Source organism: Cantharellus anzutake (assembly GCF_015039405.1).
Source record: "Cantharellus anzutake strain C23 chromosome Unknown EI90scaffold_73, whole genome shotgun sequence".
In the NCBI taxonomy this organism is placed as follows: domain Eukaryota; kingdom Fungi; phylum Basidiomycota; class Agaricomycetes; order Cantharellales; family Hydnaceae; genus Cantharellus; species Cantharellus anzutake.
The window spans coordinates 229977-251823 of NW_024067023.1; the positions used below are offsets into that span (position 1 = coordinate 229977).

Genomic DNA, 21847 nt, shown 5'->3' on the forward strand with positions numbered 1-21847 from the left:
TTTTGGTCTCTGAAAAGTTGAAAAAAAAATTTAGGGAAAAAGAAAATCAAAAAAAATCAGGAACTATAGTGCCTTTAAAGTGCTTTCAGGATATATAATTATTTGCAAAATTGAGGAAGAAATGATGGAGAAAAATGGAAAATACTTTTGGAGACCTGAGAAATAATGAGAACTGAATTGATGGGAAAGTCTGAAAATTGAACAGGAAAGTGAGGGGAAGCCTTGTAGCATTGTTATTTTCTGCTGTTCTGATTTTTCCTGATTGTTCTTGGTCTCATTCCCCAGCTGCTCCTGGACCCTCCCAGGAGCTTTCAGGAGTATTGAGGAGCAGCTGGGAATGAGACCAAGAACAATTGGGAAAAATCAGAACAGCAGAAAATAACAATGCTACAAGGCTTCCCCTCACTTTCCTATTCAATTTTCAGACTTTCCCATCAATTCAGTTTTCATTATTTCTCAGGTCTCCAAAAGTATTTTCCATTTTTCTCCATCATTTCTTCCTCAATTTTGCAAATAATTATATATCCTGAAAGCACTTCAAAGGTACTACAGTTCCTGAAAATTTTGATTTTTTCCCTAATTATTTTTTTCAACTTTTTACAAGTCCCTATTTTTCAAATTTTCCTCATTTCCCTCTATATTCCCCCCTCATTCTCCCCCATTTCCCCCTCCTCCATATTCTGCAAGCCTGAAAGTGATTAAGTTGCCAGATTAATTGTTAGATATGGTGGATTCAGACGACTCCGGAGTGGAATTGGAAGGACCTCAGCCTCAGCGACTCAGGTGGAGTGCTGTGCCATTGCTGGTTGTCCTGGGGGTCCCTAATTTTGGATCTAGCAGAGGGGAAGTCTCTTAGGGGGGAATCAAGTCAATTTCAGACTGAGGTTACAAGTTACTAGGTACATTGTATATAAGGAGGGGTCTGGAATCAAAAGGAGCAAGGGTACTCCGAAAGCAGACAAAGGGAGCTGGAAGGAGGAACAACACCAAGGGTCAAGGGTTTGACTCAATGGTGTTTCCCAAAGGAGGAGTGAAGGGCCAAGGCCCAAGGAGGAAGGAAGGAGGATGGGAGTGGGGAATGGCTGACTGACTGAATAGAAAGGAAGCAGCAGCCCAAATAGGAATGAGGGAGAATAGTGGAAATGAATAGGACAATGCAATAGTTGCAAGGCCTGAAGTAAGTCCGGAAAGTCCAAACTCGGAGGCCAAACTCCAGAATATTGGCAAAGGTAAATAAATGGAATGGGCTAACCAATACAATGGGTATAAGCAGAGGTGGGGTCAAAGTCCGAGGTCGGAGCTAAGACTGGAGTTCCGGAGACACAGACGTGAATGGGATTCCGGAGCAGAGGTCCGGAGTCAGGAGCATAGATGTTGCATGCTCATCTGGAAGGTGTTGAGGTTGAGGTCGGACCTGGAATGTTCTGGAGTCGGACTGAAGGTGGTGTTGGAGCCAGAGGTGGAATAACCTCTTGGGAGTCAGCAAGGAGAAGGTGACAGGGAGGAAGTAGGGCTCTGGAGTCAGTTTTGGAGTTCCGGGAGCCCGGAGCAGAGGTCGGGATTGTATGGATATGACATTAATCATATATCAGGCCATAAATTTTGATCATGTATTGGTGAGTCTCAGTGTCCTTGATATATAGTATTGTCATATCCATACCAACTCCACCTAACCTCCACTCTACTCCACCACCGTTCCGGTCCACCTCCAGTCTGTCCTCCCCCCACACCTCCACCATACCCTCCAGTATACCTCTGGTTCACCTCTGCCTCTGATCTCCGGTACCTTCTCCAGTACCTCTTATCCTCACCTTAAATGTTTATTAATATTTCTACCTACCTAATATTACTACGGACCTCCTAGGACCTCTGCCACCCCACAAAGGTTTTCCCACTCTCCAATAGCTGTCGCTAATTCCACCCTTCACCTACCCACTCCACAATGCTCAATAAGGTGATTCTCTCACAAGCTTGCCAACCCGGCAAGTGGGTAAGTCCCTCTTGGGTTTTCCCCTTTGTTCCAATTTGTCTTGTATTATGTATATAAGTCATGTACTGTAGTTGATGGCACCTCAGTGCAAAATCAACAAATGACTATCCCCCAGAGTTCGCACCCCTCATTCTGAAGTTAAGGACCAGACTCTTAAGCGTTACTGAACATAGGCACAGTGCTCCTCTCAAGTTGCTGAGGCCACAGTCCTCCCACCCATTCTCTACCTCCGGCCTCCCTTGGGGAAAGGTCCAGGAACACTGCCCCTCCTCACCATGTCCTTGACAAGTATAGTGTTTGATCTAAATGTTAAGCAGTGTCTTGTTGTGTTAGTCTTGTGGTAGGAGGTATTCATGGGGAATCTTCCCTCTTTTTTCCTTTTCATTTTCAAATGCTCCAGGAGTTCCCAGAAGCTTCTCACCCCTATACACTTTGAAGCATTTAAATTGTATTTACTGGATATGTTTGTGCACAAAGCAATGCTCCATGCCCTCCTGGGAGTGCCCTGGAGTACCTGGCCAACTCCAGAGGAAATGAGCTGTTCCTGGACTGGCCAATCTCCTCCTGATTCTCCCAGTGCTCTCCATACTCCAGAGCACTCAGGAGCATAACAATTTTTTGCTGATGCCTTGAATTGGATATTCAACCGGAGAACACCAACCTCAATTCCTTTTATTGCAAACTATTGAAGTCACAAGTCTAGAGCGATAGACCCATTACATTGCCCCCCTGTCAGGGCATGCCGCTCCGCTCTCAGGGCATGCCGCTCCGCTCCACGCCGCACCCTCCCATTGCTCCTCTTTCCCTTTCTCCTTTGTCTCCCTTCTTTCCCTCTCTTCTTTCCTTTCTTTCTTTACACAGATGACCTCCCCCCTTACCCATGTAGCACAGTGTCAGGGCAACCACACCTGACCATACAACCCCAGAACCACCTCCCCTGACCTCCCCCTTACCCATGTAGCACAGTGTCAGGGCAACCACACCTGACCATACAACCCCAGAACCACCTCCCCTGACCTCCCCCCACTTCCCTGATCCTCCCATCTTCACACACCTTTCGCAACTACAGCCCGCATGCGAACCCGTGGGAAAAATCACGTGGGTCAAGGCAAGCAACTCGCCTTAACCCATGTGACACCTTTTCCACATCGCGGGAACATGCTCGGCTCCTACCCTTAGTCACGTTACAAACTGTATAGTACATTTCCCTTTTATAGTAGCCAAGCGGGGAATAGGGAAACTTACCCTTCTTCTCAACTCAATCCCTGCTTAGGCAAGTTGTAGCTACCTTCCATAATACATGACAACTCAATCCCCGCTTAGTGAGTTTGAGGAGCTTGGGGTAGGATCCAGCACTTGGCTGCCTGGGACACCGCAAGTGTCCAGTTCTGAGGTAGGGCCACCCCTGGACAGAGGCTGGGCCCTGACACACGGACACATCCAGTGCCGAGTACTCCATGTGGATACTGCGCCGCCGGATACGCTGCACATCTTCATTTGTACTTCTCCCCTCTGACACTCGGGATCGCCCATGGAGCCATCCGCAATAACCCAGCTCCACCCAGGTTGACGTGGCACCCCCCACGTGACCCGTTCCCACCTGTATATAAACTGAGCCGAGGCAGAACCGAAGAAGCAGCCTTCTTGTCACTACTGCTTCAGGCAAGTGTCTTACTTTAGTTTAGTTTAGTCTTTCATCCTAATAACAATCACTACTGCTTCAGCCTAAGAAGCCAGACAGGGATGTGAGCCTGAGTGAGGGCCATTCGCTATACAATCCCGCTACTCTGCTGCCGCCCAGGCCGCTAGCGCTGGGGGCCACGCCACCACTCCCGCCTCTCCTGTACCATCCCTGACACCCCCCCACCCCCTTCTTGGGAGTCAGCAAGGACCTCAACCGCTTCAAGGCTGAATGCAGAATCTACCTCTACATCATAGGGGTGGTGGTCACAGACACCCCAGAACAGGCAATATATCTGGTCCTTCATGAAGAATGTTAGGAAAACATACAGTGGAAAGTTGGCTAGGAATTAGGTGATGAGGTTATAGTATGGATGGTAGAGAGCATCAAGGCGATTCCAATGCATGTTATGCGAGGAGAATCGGTGAGGTATTCACAGAGATATGTGGATTCCAGTTGTGTATCATGATGCATGTCACATGTTCATTGCGCACGCGTGAGAAATGGGGTGCACAGACGGTCCCTGGCATCCCTCAGGCTTCAGAAAAATAGGGATAAATATCCATTGTTTATGATATAACTGGTCGGGAGGATGTGCCAATTTTGGGACTATGGTGACATGTGGTTGGAAAGTTAGGAAAAATGTGCCGGATATTCCCCACCTCAACGCTATCTCACTCAATTCTCCATCAAATTGGATGCGGTTTGTTGCGTTGGATAGCTGTAGTTTAAGAGAGTTGGTTGACATAAAGGGAGCGCAGTTGTGTCGAGTGGTTTGGGCCGGAGATGCAAGTTAGGTTTTCCACAGCCACTTTCTATTGTTTTATATTTTGTTGCTTGTGATATTGTGTTTCCTATTCTATTTTCTCTTGCGACGTGACCAGATGAGTCATATGGAACATGCTGGAAGCTCGCAGATGTGTTTGCAGGGTCGTTTGTATATAATATTGGCTAGTTACATTTTGATACAGAGATTTCCCCTCCACTACGTTTAGATCTGGTCACCAAGTGAAGTGTGCTGGAGGCGTGGTTGAGTGCAGTAGTCTTGAGGGAGGCAAGGAAGCCTCACGGTGTCCTCAGGGAGATCCACACCAAGTTATAGGATGCCAAGTCCCAGTTGAGTTTTCAGTTTGGTCTTGATTCTGTCCAAGGAAGCCACTTGCTGGCCCCCCTTTTTCATTTCTCATCCTGCTGGGTGGGAGTAGGTGTGGTGCGAAGTAGTTGAGGTGGTGGTGATCGTGGTGGTAGGCTGGTGTACCGCTGTGCCGTGCATCCATTTCCTATCCAGTCCCTGACCCCCCCTTGTGCTCTGCTACCCTGCTTGCAATGTCTGCATGGCCGAATTCCCCAGCACCCTCTCCCAAGTCCTCTTTGTGCTATCTTACATGAAAGAAGGGACTGCAGGGGCATGGGCAACACAATGCACCATGGCATTGTTGGCAGCAGGCTCCCCTACACCCACCATGGACAAGTTCAATGCAGAACTTGACACCATGTTCCAGGACCCAAACTGGGAGGCTACAGCCTGGCAGAAGCTGGTGACCATCTGACAGGGGAGCAGTTCTGTGGACAGGGTTATACAGGAGTTTGAGATACTGGGACCCATCTCACAGCTAGGGGATGTAGGGCTGATCTGTCATATCCATCCATGGCCATCATCCTCCACTACCTCTGGTCCTTCTGGATTACCTCCGCTCCTTCATCACTAACCTTGGAGCCTCCATATTCTGCAATCACCTCCGACTCCCTTGATGGTCACCACCCCCTCAATCCAATATATTACCTATGCCTCCCTAAGTATGGAGTCCTGAAGGCCTCCAGACAGCTCTGATGTCTGCTAGCACACCCCGCCTCTGCTGGGCAAGCCTACCTTTGGGCCGATCCCTCCGTTCCGTTTCTGGGTTATAGCCTGCCACTCCACTAACCCCATAACCTGACTCATTGGTAATATTCAGTCAGCTAACATGTAACTCCATTAGCTCTGCTCCACTCAGTCCTGCCATTCATGGGCCTGCCCTCTATGTAACTATATATGCATAACTTGTAGATAGGTTACACCCTAGTGATAAAATTGACTAGAGTTTCCCCTCTTCTAGTTCTCTTTGCCAGTTAGTAAATTAGGGCATGGATGTGTAACTAGGCACAGCACTCCTGGTCTAAGTCGCTGAGGCCAAAGCCCTCTGACATGATCGACTGCTTTGAGCAGGCAATCAACTCCTGGCTCCACCCTATGCCCACCACCTGGGCTGAATGGAAGCATGAGGCCATGCTCCTCAACAGCCAGTGGCAGCGCTTCCAGAGGATGCAGCTGTGCTTGCCCTCTGTCAGGGCACACACCCTGACTAGCCCGGACCCGGACCCACATCCGGACCCGCGCCCGGGCCCGCATGTGTGCTCCGCCCTGCACGCTGTAACAGGTCTATTGCCTAGACTTGAGACAGAGAGAAGGGGGAGGGTGGTAGTGTGCGCGGGTGTGGTTCGTTGGGCCAGGTTTTGGTCCGTGGGTGCTACTGAGTCTGCAAAAACCTCAAACAAACACTCACCTACGTCTCTCTTGGACGTCAAGGCTGAGTATTATGATGAGAGGGGTCTTAGATGTGAGCAACAATCTCAAGGGGGGCGTTAGGGTCGTGGATGGCGTCTTTGCCACTTGGATGCAACTTCTGCTTGTCCCTTCACGGGTCTATTCAATACTAACTTGTTATGTACAAGCTGTTATCTAGTTTATATATGTTGGAAATGGAAAGAATGGACTGGGGGAATGTAAACGGGCCGTTAGGCAACCGTAAATGATGAATATCCAATTGGGAACAAAGAAACAATAAAAGAAATATGAATGAATGGGGAAAATGTGACAACGGGTCCGAAATGGGAATTGTGAAAATTAACTCCGCAACAGTTCGCCACAGCGCCCGCCTATCCTCCCGTAAGCAACCTCCTCGTCTCCAGCTTTCCAACGAGCCCTTATTCGTCCCAATTGGTGCAGTGGTTCTTGAGATGTGGAGAGGGGGTGAAATTGGCGGCATGGTTGGGCGTGGGAATTTTGCTTGGGGTTGTCGGGAATGATGGGGAAAATAAGGAAAAATAAGGAATGAGTGTATGTAGTGTTGGATAGTGATAGAATGAGCATCGGGAGCGTCAGCGGGTATGTAGTGGGTGTTTGTGGCCAAATTCCGCAGAATCCGACTTTTTGCGGTACACGGAGTTGTCCCCACAACAACGCCCTGCACGCTCTGTGCACTGCATGCTCCGGGCCCGGTTCCTATTCCTCATGTGACTTCTGGGTATCCCCAGAAGTTTTGCTGATATTGGGGCCACTGTGGGAAGATGAGAAGTTAGCTTCCTTCTCATCTTCTTACCCACAGTAGGTTGTGCCCTGGATAGGGCTGGTTACACCAGTAGGCTGTGGACCATAGGGGAGGGTCATGGGGACCTGGGAGTTGTCCCCTGACAACTCCATGAAATTCCATGGAGCCCATGGAGCATCTATCACTTTTCACAAGTTACTGGCATGGATGTACATCCTTGCATGTAGATGGATAAAACTGATGACTGACAACGCTCATGAGCGTTGCAAGCAGGAATCTGCTACAGTCTCCAGAAAACAGAAGGTAGCACTCCAACTCACTCCCCAAAAACTAGGGAAGAAAGAGAAAGGGGGCTGGAAGGGTGTTGTGGTAAGAACGGGTCCGTATAAACAATGGGGAGGGGGGGGGGGAAGGAAATTCGGTGAAATATAAATGTCAGGGCCTGGCCTCAGACTTGGAGGCTCCCTGACCTCAACCCCCATCTAGCCTATCCTCACACTATGTGGGGCATGAGATGTATAGTAAAAGAAAGTGATATATGTACACTTGCCTATGCAGGGCATGAGGGAGAAGAAGGGTAAAGGTCTCATCTCCCTGCATGGTTGCTATATAAAGGAATGGGTCACATGCCCACAACTATACAGCTCCTAGAGTTGTGTAGTGTGGCCTGGAGGGAACATCCAGGTGGCATTGCCCAGTAAGCATGGGAACATTCTGGGTGAGCTGCTCACTCAGAAAGTTCCCACGTTATCCCATGCACGCGTGTACACAACACACAAAGGCAACAACAAGGCAACAATCAAAGAATAAAGGGGGTAAAGTAGGTGGGGAGTCCGGGGCACCCTAAGGCAGGGTGCTGAACTGTCAGGGATTGCTCGTCAGTCCGAGTCAAATATCACCCGAAAACCTAGTTGTAGACAAAGCTGAGGTTCCAACCCTCAGTGGCACATAGAGCTATATACACGAGTGACATCAATCAATCGGAAGAGATAGGATCAAAGGAACTAAACAGTGATCCGATAGAAAACGAAGTGAATGTCAGAGACCAGATTCGAGACGAGGGAGAGTCTCCGTGACGGAGGGCTTTGGCCTCAGCGACTTCTGCCAAGAGCGCTGTGCCTAGTGACACGTCCATGCCCTAACTTACTGACTGGCAATCAGAACCGAAGGGGGGGTAACTCTAGTTGATTTTATTACTGGGGTGTAACCTATGTACAAGTGGGATATATATATGGTTACAGTGAAGATGGGTCCGCAATTGGCGGAGCCGAACGGAGCGGAGCTAACGGGGTTTAAACATTAGCCGACTGAATATTACCGACGAGTCAGGTCGTGGGGTTAGCGGAAAGGCAGGCGATAACCCAGAAACGGAAAGGAGGGATAGGCCCGAAGGTGGGCTCTGCAGGGCAGGTGTGTGTATTGTCCAGCGGAGGCGGGAGTGTGCTAGCAGACGTCAGAGCTGTCCGGAAGTCTTCGGGGCTCTGTACTTAGGGAGGCGTAGGTAATAAATTGAAATGAGGGGGTGGTGACCATCGAGGGGTACCGAGAGGATTGCGGAATACGGGAGCTCCGAGGTTAGTGAGGGAGGAGCGGAGTTAGACCGGAGGGAACGGAGGAACCGGAAGTCGATGGCTGGGGATGGATATGACAGTGAATAGAAATGAAGGAACACTCAGATCAAAGGGCAGAGTTGGATCAGGAGAAGGTGAGGGATTTACAATATATGAGGGCCGATGCGGCTACATGTGGTGATATAGTCTTACACGATATCGATAGGGTAACAGAGAACCGCTTATGCTATGTCCCATGACATGAACCCTGACAATAAAACTCTGGTAACTCTTGCTTATCTTCTTTCTGTGGTGGATTTCCCTAAAGGTCACAATAGCCCTTTACCAATTGTGTGGCCACTCACAGCATCCAAGTACACGGACTTCAAAAGTAGTGGGAGGGGGGGAAATCGCCTATTCTGTTTCAATCGCTATGTACATATATCCATACAGCAACATACAATTTGTGAAAAGAGTCCGAAATATATGGGTTTGGCTGAGCTAAGCCTCCACCAACAACGGTGGTAAGGTTCAGGTGTCGTTGGCTTAGAATAAAATTCCAAACAACAAAAGAAATTGAAAAGGAAAACACAAACTTCCTCATACCACTCCAAACACTGCGTCAAACCTCCGTCCCTTTATTCCATTCGACTCTCCTTATCCATAGCTTTCTAACGATACCGATTTTGTGAAATTTGGTGGAGATTTGACTGAGAACGGGAATTCTCAGAAGATATCTCAATTATCTGTGCACAGGGAAACTTGGTCCAAATAAAATGCCATAATTCCAAGACTCCTCCAATGACTTCTTCAGCATTTATATTATTTGACTAGCCCATATTTTCATTGAGACTAGCTCGCACATGAGCATCTGAACAGTTCATATCGTCCCATGGCTCCTGTCATGCCCGACAATCAGAATATCTCCACAACCACTGAACCGATTAGGGTGAAATTCAACACTGAGTCTTTGGGAATTTTTCTGGATTTAATGACCCCAAGTTCGTCCTCTTCCATCAACTTTTGACCTTGTTCCCATGGTTGCAGTCAAGTGCATGGACTTTGCACATGAGGACATCTCAGGTTGAATTTCTCCACCAAATCTCCACCAATTCCTTCACGGAAGGACTCTTTCGGTTCGAACGAAAACCCTCTTTCTTCTTTCTTATTACTCCCTCCTATGATTTCTTTTTCCTAATAATGTACAAGGGCGGGAGCCCAATTTTGATGTATTTGCTGCATAAGGTTCCATGCATTTGAGCACACCTGTTATGCACTCCTACATACAGGCCTAGCTCTTCATTGTGGTCCCTCACAATATCACAAATTCCACATTCCGAATACTACACTTCCTAATACAGCATTCCCCTCCCATAAATATATCCCAGTCACAATGAATTCCCATCCTCATCCTATTTGTACAATTCCATTAAGATCTCAGACTCTTCAGCTAAGCCTTCACCCACTTCCTCTTCCTCAGGTTAGGCAACTTTTTGGCTTCCTGATCTTTCAAAACAAGTTTCTTCTTCTTCGGCACATGTCATATCCATACTCAGCCATCGACTTCCACTACCTCCGAACTCTCCAGACTACCTCCGCTCCTTCCTCACTAACCTTGGAGCTCCTGTATTCCGCAACCACCTCTGCTTCTCTTCGATGGTCACCACCCCCTCTTTTCAATATATTACCTACGCCTCCCTAAGTAGGGAGCCCCGAAGGTTTCCAGACAGCTCCGATGTCTGCTAGCGCACTCCTGCCTCCGCTGGGCAATTCACTCACTTGCCCTGCAAGCCCACCTTTGGGCCTATCCCCCCTTTCTGTTTCTGGGTTATCACCTACCATTCCGCTAACCCCATAACCCGACTTGTCGGTAATATTCAATCGGCTAATGTTTAACTCCGTTAGCTCCACTCTGCTTGGCCCCGCCATTTACAGGCCAGCCCTCGTTGTAACTAGATATACTCAACTTGTACATAGGTTACACCTCAGTAATAAAATCGACTAGAGTTGACCCCCTTTAGTTCTCGTTGCCAGTCAGTAAGTTAGGGCATGGGTAACTTGGCACAGCGCTCCTGGCATAAGTCGCTGAGGCTGAAGCCCTCCGCCATGGAGACATTCCTTCGTCTCGATCTGGTCTCTGACACCACAGGCACCTTGGAAGTAGAAGCTTCCTCTGATACCAAATCCGTTAACTTGGATTCCTCGACTTCCTCATGCACCAATGTGCCTTGAGCCACTACCCTCTCCTTAAGCTCTGCCCTTATTTTCCCCTGCTCCTCAACCATTTTTCCTAACTTCTTCTTGAATTCCCCTTTAACCAAAGTTGCCGATCCCATTTCCCGTTCCTTCTGCTCCATCTGTAACGTACAGTCGGTGTAATGCATCATATAGGGCAACCTTGGTAAGGGCACCAGCTCCCCCCAAGCATCCCAGAATGCTTGAGAATTCCCAATGAAATTTTTAATTCTTTGGTCTGTGGAAGCATACCTCTCCAAGAACCTGTTCTTCATAGTGTAAACGCATTCGGAGACAATGAGGTAATAATCATCATCTGAAATCAAGTTCTCATGGGTGGCCCTAAACATCACTTCTGTTGCTCTCGCTGCGTCTGCTGCTTTCTCTTCGCAGACCCTTGCTTCATCATAGGTGGTTTGAATTTTAGTGGCTGTCCCTTTAAGTGCCCTCAAGAGTGTAGAAATTTGATCATGGACATGATGAATCAACGCCTCTTGGTTGACCAAGTCTTTGTAAATGATTTTGAGACGTTGGTCATGAAGGGTTATGGTCTGTTCCCTTAATTCTTTAAACTCTTGGACTTGTTCGGTGGCGCAGGTGATCAAATCCATGACTTTATAGTCCGCAGCGATGAGAGGCAAATGAGTGGGGCGCTCAAGAACCCTCCTAACCTCATTTTTCTCCATGGTCCTGAGCTCATCAGCCTTTCTCTTCCCAGCATCTGCATTTTCCTGTTGAAAATCTTCTCATATCACATCAACAAAAGTCCTCTTGTCTTGGACTCCCCTTCCTCCGGATGTGGCCTACTAATCCACCTGCCCTGATGTTGTCTCCAATCCGTGCTTTCTGAGGGCTTGTAATAAAGTCTCAAAGGGAGGAGCTCCACCGCATCTTCATCCTCATAAATCTCTGCACCTTCGGCCATGTCCATACCTCTTGTCGAAGTTTCTCTTCTGATAATCCTCTAGTTTGGCATGAAGGGGCTCTCCTAACTTCTGAACCTTTATCCCACTACCGGAGTCAAGACTTCCTCTTTCATGCATCTCACTCCGCTTAGACCCTTCTCTAGCGCTGCTAGTCCTTGGGTTAACCTTTAATTCCCCCAACTGTTTCTCCAACTTAGCAATTTCTTCCACTCTCGGCCCTTCAGGTACGTTTTCTGGTAAGGGAGAATATTTCCATGGAGAGGCTAGCTTAGGACAAGGAGGTGTTTTCTCCTTCCTGAAGCCCACGGCTTCACCACTGGTATTTATTCTTGAGTATCTTTCCCCTCCTGGGACTCCTCAGGTTTCTCTTTCGGTCCCATCTTTCTAGCGTTCTGGCGTGTGTTTGAACCATGCTGGACTCCTTGTCCACGGTTTGCCATGTTACACTCGAGGGTTAAGGTAAAAGGGTCAGAGGTTAAAACTCTGCCCAGAGCTCCTGCCATTTCAAATTCCTCCTGGTCTCGTACTCCTGCCATCATAAGGTCCTCACCACCCTTGCTCTTCACTACCTCTCCCTTTGGTTGTATCATTTCAACTATAGCCTTCCCTAAGCCAATCATGCTCCCTCTTAGCTTCCCATCAGCTTGTGCCACCACTGGGAAAGATTTTCACGGTACAAAATACCCCTTGCCATAAGGATTCCACTCATAAATCTCTGGTCCTCCTGTAGGCTTATTCTTAAATCTAACGAGTTCTCCGTCCACTCCTGGGTAAGTTTCATGTCTGAAATCCCAAAACTCCGCATCCTCTTTGGTGAACTTTTCCAACTCCTTCTCTTCTAGATCCGGCTCCACGAGCTCAGGATGGTCAGGATCGGTAAGTCTAAGCTTCATCTGCCTAAACTTCCCCTCCCAATACTCATCCCTCGCTTTTTCCTTCAGCTCCCATGGTCATGGAAGCCCAAATTTCCTCTTAACTTTCGACCCATCCACTACATCTACTTCCTTTTCGTACTCTTCCTCCTCTGCCTTAAGCGGCACCACTCTGATGATTGCATCTTTGTTCTTACGATGATGGTACAATATAATTCTTTTCCATGCCACTGGACGTTTCATAATAGTGCCGTCCAATTCCTGAAGCAAAAACGCGCCTGACTTCAATCTCCCAAGTACCACATAAGGTCCAAACCACCTTAAGTGTCCCTTGGAGTCGTGCTGAATCTTTAACCTCTCATTGGCCACTAAGACCATTTCTCCATGCTTGTATTCTCCTTTAAACATCCTTGCTGAATGCTTTTGATTAAAAGCATCAGTGGCTTTCTTTCTGGATTCATATGAACCAATCACCGCTTTTTCCAGGAATTCCTCTCGCTGCAACAGCTGCCTAACCCTCATTGCCAACAATTCCTTTGTGGTGAACACTTTCAGCCAATCCAAAGCATGAAAGGTCAGATCCATAACATCAAAGGGCATGAGTGGGTGTTGACTGTAAAGTAAGAAGTAGGGCATATAGCCCGTATTCCTCTTGGTCGTCACTCTGTCCACCCACAATGTATATCCCACAAATTCGGGCCACCTATCAGTGTGGCCCTGTAATACTTTCCAAATACTTTCAATCCACACTCCATGTCCCGTTCAACTTTTCCATTCGCTTTGGGATTGTATGCAGTAGTTCTGACAATAGGAACCCGATATTTCTCCATTAACACTTGCGTTGCTCCCTGAAACTTGCTTCTGTTGTCCACTGTAAGCTGAAAAATACACCCAAATCGACACATAACTTCAAACAAGAAGTTCGCAATGGTCTCTGAGCATATATTTTTCGTAGCCTTGGCTTCAGTCCACCCTGTCAGATTGTCCACGATGTCAATGAGGTATTTAAATCCTCCCTTTCCTTTCGGCATATTGACCGTGTCTGCATCAAACCTCAATAAGGTTTTCACGTACTGCAGTTGAATCGGCACCGCATTTCTTTGCGAAGACCTCATTTGACATTCATGACATGTCCGACAAAATTCGCTGACCAAATGATACATATTTGGCCACCAATATGTGTCTTTTATCTTCTGATATGTAGGATCCCTCCCCTATGTCCACTTCCATCATGGGCATCTCTGATCATTCTCATCCAAATTTCTGGATTCAACACAACTTGGAGAAGGGGCTTATCCCTATTCTTCCACAGGACTCTTTCATAAATCAAGAATTGGCGGCTCTTGCCAATAATCGTGCTGCCTGTACACCATCTCTTGGCAGCTTTCCATTTTTGAGGTAGGCAATAATTGCCTTCCAATATCCTTCTGAATCATACTCCTCAATGCGATGAGGATGATTATTCTTCTTAAATTGCTCCTCCGATGGGGGCTCAACTCCTTCGCCTTCAAATGCATCTCCAATTGCATTTAGCCTTCCCATCTCCATTGGGTTGGTCCAAGACACTTCTAGTGCTATGCACTCCCTGTCTCTTCTCATCAATTGCATTCCCCTTATTTTAATTTCCTCATCTGCATCAAATACCTGTTGCCAAATATCTGCTGAGCCAACATCTCTGAATTCTTCGCTATATAATTCCTCTGCTTCTTTCACCAATTTGATTCCGTCTTCCACATCCAATTCTCCGTCGCTGTAGTCTGAGTCTTCCTCTATCCTCCTTCACCTAGATAACCCATCTGGCACCTTATGCTTTTGTTTCGGGTTATGTTCAATCTCAAAACTGAACATTAACATATATGTAATCCACCTAGTCATTGCCGCATTGGGCAAATCCGGTGAATTAATCACCTGAATCAAGGATATCGTGTCCACCTGAAGCTTAAAGTGAATATTATATAACCGATGCCTTTCTGCCGTAAAGGCCTGCAGGACACTGTAGAGTTCAAGCTTAGGCTGCGAATATCTACTCTCCACATCATTGAATGTAAGAGACCTGAAGACTATAGGATATTTTCCGTCCTCAAGCTCTTGTTGAATTACCCATCCAACTCCAATCATGGACGAGTCCACTTGGATTGTCACAAGTCCTAAGTCTCCTTCTCTCTGATTCCTTGGCTGAACACCTGAAGCTAGGCAGAAATCCAAGGCTCGTATTGGGACTGCCTGCGATGCCAAATCTCTGAGTTCTTTCATTGCGGCCTCAGCTTCCTCTGTCCATTGGAACTCATGAGGAGCCATTTTCTTCATGAGAAGAGTAAGAGGCTTAGCAATTTTTGCAAAATCCTTGATCCAACGCCTAACTACCCAACCGTACCCAAGAATCCTCTAACCTCCATTGGGTTCTACATGAAGGCCAATTTCTCAGCTTGGCTGTAATCTCATGCGACACATGCATTCCCTCAATCGATACAATAGCTCCCAGCATGGCTAAGCATGGCGTCGCAAGTACCATCTTTGTTCCCAATATGGTTGCACCACTTTCCAAAACTCTCGCTAACAATTCCTGCAAATTCTCTGCATAAGCCCACATGAACTTCCTAATCTGAGGATTTCCTGCTATGGTCTCCTCATTACTCCTCGTCTTTGGCCCCTTCAGCGCACAATCATCGATAAACACATTGGCCTTCTCTGGGATCATTGGTTCTATCATATGGGTTGTTCTCCTTTGGAACTCCACCAGGGAATTGGTATATCCCTGGGGTAAGGTAGTCTGCCTCAGAGATCCCATCCGATTCGTGCCAAAGGTCGTCATATCTTGTGAGACGGGCGCCAAAACACAACTGTCAAACCTGCTCTTCAAGTCAAAGATCCTGTAGATTGCTGCTCCCATGAAAGAATCTAACATTTCATCTATTCTTGGCAGCGCTGTTGAATCCCTAATTGTTACTGCGTTTAAGGGTTGTAAATCATGTACAATCCTCAAACTTTTATCTTTCTTTTCCACTGCGAAGAACCTTGCCCGGTATGAGGACTGGGATGGCTCATATTTGCCAGCCTCCATCTGCTCCTTTAACATTCCCATAATCTCTTCCATTCTTGCTGCAGGCAGCCTCAAGGGCTTAATCTGCCACGGCGTGTGTGGAATTGTTCTCATCACATAGTCAGGATAGTACCTCCTATTAAATGTACCTCGCTCCAAATCCGTATATGCCATGGCATCTTCATACTGTTTAAGTGTCATATCCATACAATCCCAACCTCCGCTCCGGGCTCCCGGAACTCCGAAACTGACTCCAGAGTCCTACTTCCCTTCTGTCACCTCCTCCTTGCCGACTCCCAAGAGGTTATCCCACCTCCGGCTCTGACACCACCTTCGGTCCAACTCCGGAACATTCCAGGTCCGACCTCAACCTCGACACCTTCCAGACGAGCATGCAACACCTATGCTCCCGACTCTGGACCTCTGCTCCGGAATCCTGTTCACATCTCTGTCTCCAGAACCTCCGGTCTTAGCTCCAACCTCGGACTTTGACCCCACCTCCGCTTATACCCATTGTATTGGTTAGCTCATTCCATTTAATTACGTTTGCCAATATTCCGGAGTTTAACTTCCAAGTTCGGACTTTCCGGACTTACCTCGGACCTTGCAACTATTGCATTGCTCCATTCAATTCCGCTATACTCCCTCATTCCTATTTGGGCTGCTGCTTCCTTTCTATTCAGTCAGCTGGCCATTCCCCACTCCCATCCTCCCTCCTTCCTCCTTGGGCCTTGGCCCTTCACTCCTCCTTTGGGAAACACCATTGAGTCAAACCCTTGACCCTTGGTGTTGCCCCTCCTTTCAGCTCCCTTTGTCTCCTTTCAGAGTACCCTCGCTCCTTTTGATTCCGGACCCCTCCTTATATACAATGTACATAGTAACTTGTAACCTCAGTCCGAAATCGACCTGAAATGCCCCCAAGAGACTTTCCCTCTGCTAGATCCGAAATTAGGGACCCCCAGGACAACCAGCAATGGCACAGCACTCTGCCTGAGTTGCTGAGGCCGAGGTCCTTCCACGCTAAGTCTCCGATTCCATTCCGGAGTCGTCCAAATCTGCCCATTCTAACATTAAGAATATATGCCAATAAATCAACCTCTGCTTTGGAAAGAAATCCTGCAGGGATTTTGGCAATAATCTTCGGCATCCTCTCATACAAGAGTCTCCCAGTCAACTTCAGCTCCTCAAATTGGGGCAGGTTTTTCAGTAATTCTCTTAACGTTCCAATGTCAATGGGGACATATGCCAGCACTTCAGCTTTTGGGTCATATGTCACCACAGGCAACACCTTTTTAGCTACTGGCTTATACCTGGCCCCCATCACTGCTCTGGAAAACCGTCTGGAAACTCGCTTGGCTTCCTCTCCATCCATTCCTTGAGTAATCATTAACTTCTCAACCCAAGTAGGCATAGACAGCATTTGCGGTGTCTTCGCAATATACCAGGCTTGCCTAATAGCTCTTGAAACTGAAGGGCCGCACTTCCCATCGGATTGTAACATTCCTTCCAAGATGCCAGGCCTAAGCTCTTTCGAGTCAAGGTCAGGCTCTTGGAAAATATCCGAAAAATGCGACAAAAATACAGGAGGCCTCTCACTAAGAGGATCATCCCCTGGTTTAACTCCGCATAACTCAACACTAGCTGAACCCATGTTCCTATACCTCTTATCCATGGTAACTGGATATACATTTCTAGGTGCGGATAGGATTGGCAACTTTATCTTCAACAAAGTGCCTCCTTCTCTATCACCGTCACTCCAGATCTGAATTTCCATTCCCATGTCCTGTACATAATTGATCCGTGTGCTGTGTCCAAACAACCACAGCTGCCCCAATATAATATCTTTTCCATTCAACTTGTCTCATGTAATGAAGAAATTGTGGGGAACCTCAACACTGCCAATCGTGACTGGAACCTCCCTACACAACCCTTCCAATGCTATCTGGTGTCTGGAAACTCCTCTGAGTGACCATGTCAAAAACCCTGAACGAGGGTAAAGCACATGAGTCTGAATGCAGGTGGGGCTCAACTAGAGGGGATCCAAGAACTCCGGTAGTGAACCGAAGCTTCTCCAGGAAGCCCGGGTCTGCAGGGTGGTACAAGAGGCTCTAGGAAGGACATGGCCTCAGCGACTCAGAGGGAGCGCTGTGCCTCCATTATGTCTCAGTTAGTCCATTTATTTCATGTGTCTGAGGTATCTTGTAGGCAGTAACTTGCAAAAAGTGTAATGACGGTTCATGAACCATCATGGAAGTCATGACATTTCATGAATAGTCACCAAACTTCATGAAGCAGCATGAAGTGTCATACACAGTCATGCTGGTTCATGACAAACCATCATGGAATTTCATGAGATGTCATGAACCTGCATGGGGGGTCATGATTGCTCATGACTTAAGTGGTTCCAGGCAGGTTTTGAGTGGTTACATGCCTGTCTATGAAGTGTCATGAGGTGTCATGAGCCTTCATAAAGGATCATGGACCTTCATGAATCACTATGAGTCTTCCCAAGAATCATTGTGATTGATCATAAATTAGGATTCTTGGTACAACAATGACAATTGGGGGCATAATGGTTAATTACATGTTACCCTTAAGTTGAAAGTGATATGAAAGCATCACACAAGAGGGGGGTTGCTCCAGTTGATTTCAGACTAAGGTCCCTGAAAGTATTTAGAATGTATAAATAAGGGAGAGAAATCATGGGAAGGACCAGTCAGTCCAGTGCAGAAATGAGTGGGGATTGTTAAATTGAATCAAAGACAAGAACCCAGGTGAAGAATGAATAAGTAAAATATTGACACTTGATGCTACTATATTGGCACCCAGGTTGTCAGTTGCCTCCCTACTTTGCCTCTTTGTTTAATTGTTCATTCCACTCTCATTCATTCTGTCTCCCTGGTTCTCGTCCCTCATTTAGTTTGTCATGTTCACCGCTCTGCCTCCCATTCAGGTGCCAGACTGACCAGCCCCTCTTCTGTTCTCCCTTTTGTATTTATGCATTGTAGATAGTATACGTACTACCTATGTACCCCAGTTTGAATGTCAACTAGAATATCCCCCAAGTCCTCTTGTCCATAGTTCACCTCTGTCAGGGCGTGGGAAACATTACCATGCACTGTCGGTGACCGTTAAGGTTCACTGCTTCAGCGTAACAGCCCATTAAGGGCAGGGATGACAATCACAGCGAAGTGGGGTTTCTTTCGGCTTCAACAACTCATCCATGAGCATTGTGCCTCATACTTGACATGGCCCCGATATTTCAGAGTGCAGAGGGTGCGACTGAGTTCAGACAGGAAGCACAGGGGGTAACCCTAGTTGATTTTCGAACTAAAGTATGAGGTAGTGTACAACCGGTATTTAAGTATAACGGAATGAATAGGAGTAAGTTGCCAGATCTCACGGAGATTGCGGGTGGCTTTAAGAAGGATAAAAACAAACAAAGAACATGGGAGAGGGATGGCCATGCACGGCTGTCAAGAAAACAAGAGTAATAGGGAATGACTCATAGGCCCATCATGGGCTGTGGAAAAGGTAGTAATGATGGGGAGGGGTGATGGGCTTGTCCAGCAGTGTCAGGCAGCCAGCGGAGTTGACAGGGTCGAAGCAGAGGTGGGAGAAGGTGTGGAGAGTGGTCACCTGACCATGGAAATTGCCAGGTCGTGACAACCTCTGACTTTGTCTTCACTTGAGCCTACATTGCCACCAGGTTCCCTCTGCTACACCTGAAATACAGGATAGCCTAGAGCATGTGGCACAACACTCCCCTGAGTTGTTGAAACTGTCACAGCCGTGCATTCTGGCCCATTCCCTGCCTGTCCCGATGCCGCCCGAGCCCGTTACCGCTATGCGAGCGTGAGCGCGAGCCCCAACCTCAGCCCAATCCTCCCTGAGGACTCCCTGCTCACTCCCCTGCTTGCCCCTAGGCTCCCCTACACTTGGCCAACTTCCCTGCTGCTGCACCAACCTCCCCACCCTGAGTCTGCCTCCGGCATCATGCCCAGCGCGACTCCCCTACCCTGCTCACTTGGCCCCTACAGGGCCGCTACCATTCCCGCACCCGACTCCGGCCCAACTCCGAGTCCAGTGCCGCTACGATACCATCGCCGCTATCGCGGCCCTACACTCTTTCCTTTATTTATCTGTTATTGTTTGTTTTGACCCTCGGTCATTGCCGGCCGCTATGCAGCCAACCCCACTCCTTATTCTTGTTTGCTTCCGGACCCTTCGGCCTTCAGCCCGGGTCCGTTTCCATTCATTTCTTCCTCCTATATATATCCTGTATGATACTTTATTGTACCTTAGCTCTAATATCGATGTGACCACAACCCCTAAGTCCTGACCCCAACAAGGCAACCCCAGTGAGTCCGAAATGAGGGCCAAGAGACAGCTAGGGGGCACAGCACTCCCTTTAGAGTTGCTGAGGCCAAATGCTCTACCCCCGGGCCTTGTTCGCGGCATCACGGCCATCGCGGCCTATAGCGGCCCGCAACGGCGACCCTCGGTGCCGACCCCGGACCAGTGTCTAACAGAAACCAACATCCCAACCCCCTGATGCCTTTCAATGGAGTAACCTATCAGCTAAGTGATCACTCACACTGCCATACTCTGCTCCACTTCCCATGAATACCCTCAAGCACCGTTTCTGACACCAAGCAGCAAAGGTGGCTGGAGGAAAAGCGGAGTTCAGTGCAGTGCTGACACAAGTCCATGAGTTGGAGGTTGATCAGTCAGTGCTGTCACAAATAAGGTCTGTCACATGACAGTTCATAAGTGCTTGTGACATCTCATGCATTGACTCATCATACATGTTCATGGAGCATTATGAATGTCCATGATGCATCATGGGACATTATAGCATTTTACATGATGGGGAAAGGTCAAAATAAACATATGACACTCCATGACACTCCATGAACCTTCATGACAGGTCATGAAAGGTCATGAAGGTTCATGAACACTCATGAACATCATGACCACTCATGAACCTCCATGTCATATTGTGTCACCAGCAGTCATGAACCTTGTCAGCACATGACGGTTCATGACAATTTGTCATGAACTGTCATGAAATCCAAAATTTTCAATGTAAAAAATGTCTGATTCAATTCAATTGTCATGACATGTCATGAGGGGTCATGAAATTTCATGACATATCATGACACCTCATGATTTCATGATGCAGGATTACACTTTTGGAGAGTACCTCCTTGTAGGAGGAGGTCAGGATTCACTCATAGAGGGACTTGGGGTAACTTTTAGTCGAGATTAGAACTGAGGTACAAAGGGTTCTAATCTACAGGTATATATAGAGGGAGGAAGAGGAGGACTTTAATCAAAGTCCAAGTGATAATGACAAACACCGAAAGGTGCTGAATGATACCGAAAGGTACCGAATGGTCCCGAATGATATCCTTAACGGGTAACCAAGGTGTCAGGTCAAGGAGGGCGGAGTAGAAGGCTGGAGGATAGAATGGGAACGAGAAATAGGTAAGGGGAAGTTAGCCGACTGAATGGAATGAATGGAAAGAAGACAACAGTCATACTACAAATGGAAGGTGACTAATTTAAGATGACATGAGCGGGATCACTGGAGGATGCAGGTAGCTCCGAGGCCGGAGTTACATATCCGAAGGATGTTGGGTGACTCCACTAAATGAAATGGGAGGAGAAATGGTTTAGAGGTATGTCACATGATGCCGGAGATCCATCGGGAGGTCAGAGCAAATCCGGAGTCTCTGAATGTTCCGACTCGGGGCCGAGCTTCTGGGATGGGAGTGGCCAAGGTCAAGTGTGCTGAGATCCAGGCCGGAGCTGAGACAGTTGGGAAGGAAGGTGACATTGGGAAGTGGGGGGGGTATGGTGTAGGGGATGGTGAGGTTGTTAGGAAGGTGTAGTGAGGTGGGAGGGTGCGGGGTCGGGATTCTGGGATATGACAGACCAGGAGGCTCCTGATGGGTCCACTGGCAATTCCAAAAGATGAGCGTGCTCGCTGGTCATGATGTTAAGCTCACTGCTGGTGTCAATCAACATGGTACAAGGCTGGCAGAATATCATTCCCTGAATTTTTGCAGTTACCATGGCCAAAAACAAAGGTGGGCAATCTGCCCTCGCCATGATTGCTACATCATACTCTCCCATACAATCTGACTTCAACAATTCTTGATAGAATTTATCAGCTTGCTCCTCTACCGTATTCCCATCAAGAACGTCCCCTTCTTCATCCTTGCTCTTAACATTTTCCA

At 47.7% G+C, this 21847-nt stretch overlaps 1 protein-coding gene across 1 annotated transcript; it reads right to left on the reverse strand.

The window, feature by feature from the left end:
• Nucleotides 1-10571: 10571 nt before the first annotated feature.
• EI90DRAFT_3131159 (uncharacterized protein) lies at nt 10572-11689 on the reverse strand (the record flags this gene model as incomplete). The annotated part of the gene is made up of 2 exons (XM_039064368.1): nt 10572-11506; nt 11572-11689. The coding sequence occupies 2 exons, from the start codon at nt 11687-11689 to the stop codon at nt 10572-10574; spliced, it is 1053 nt and encodes a 350-aa protein (XP_038910830.1).
• Nucleotides 11690-21847: the final 10158 nt, after the last annotated feature.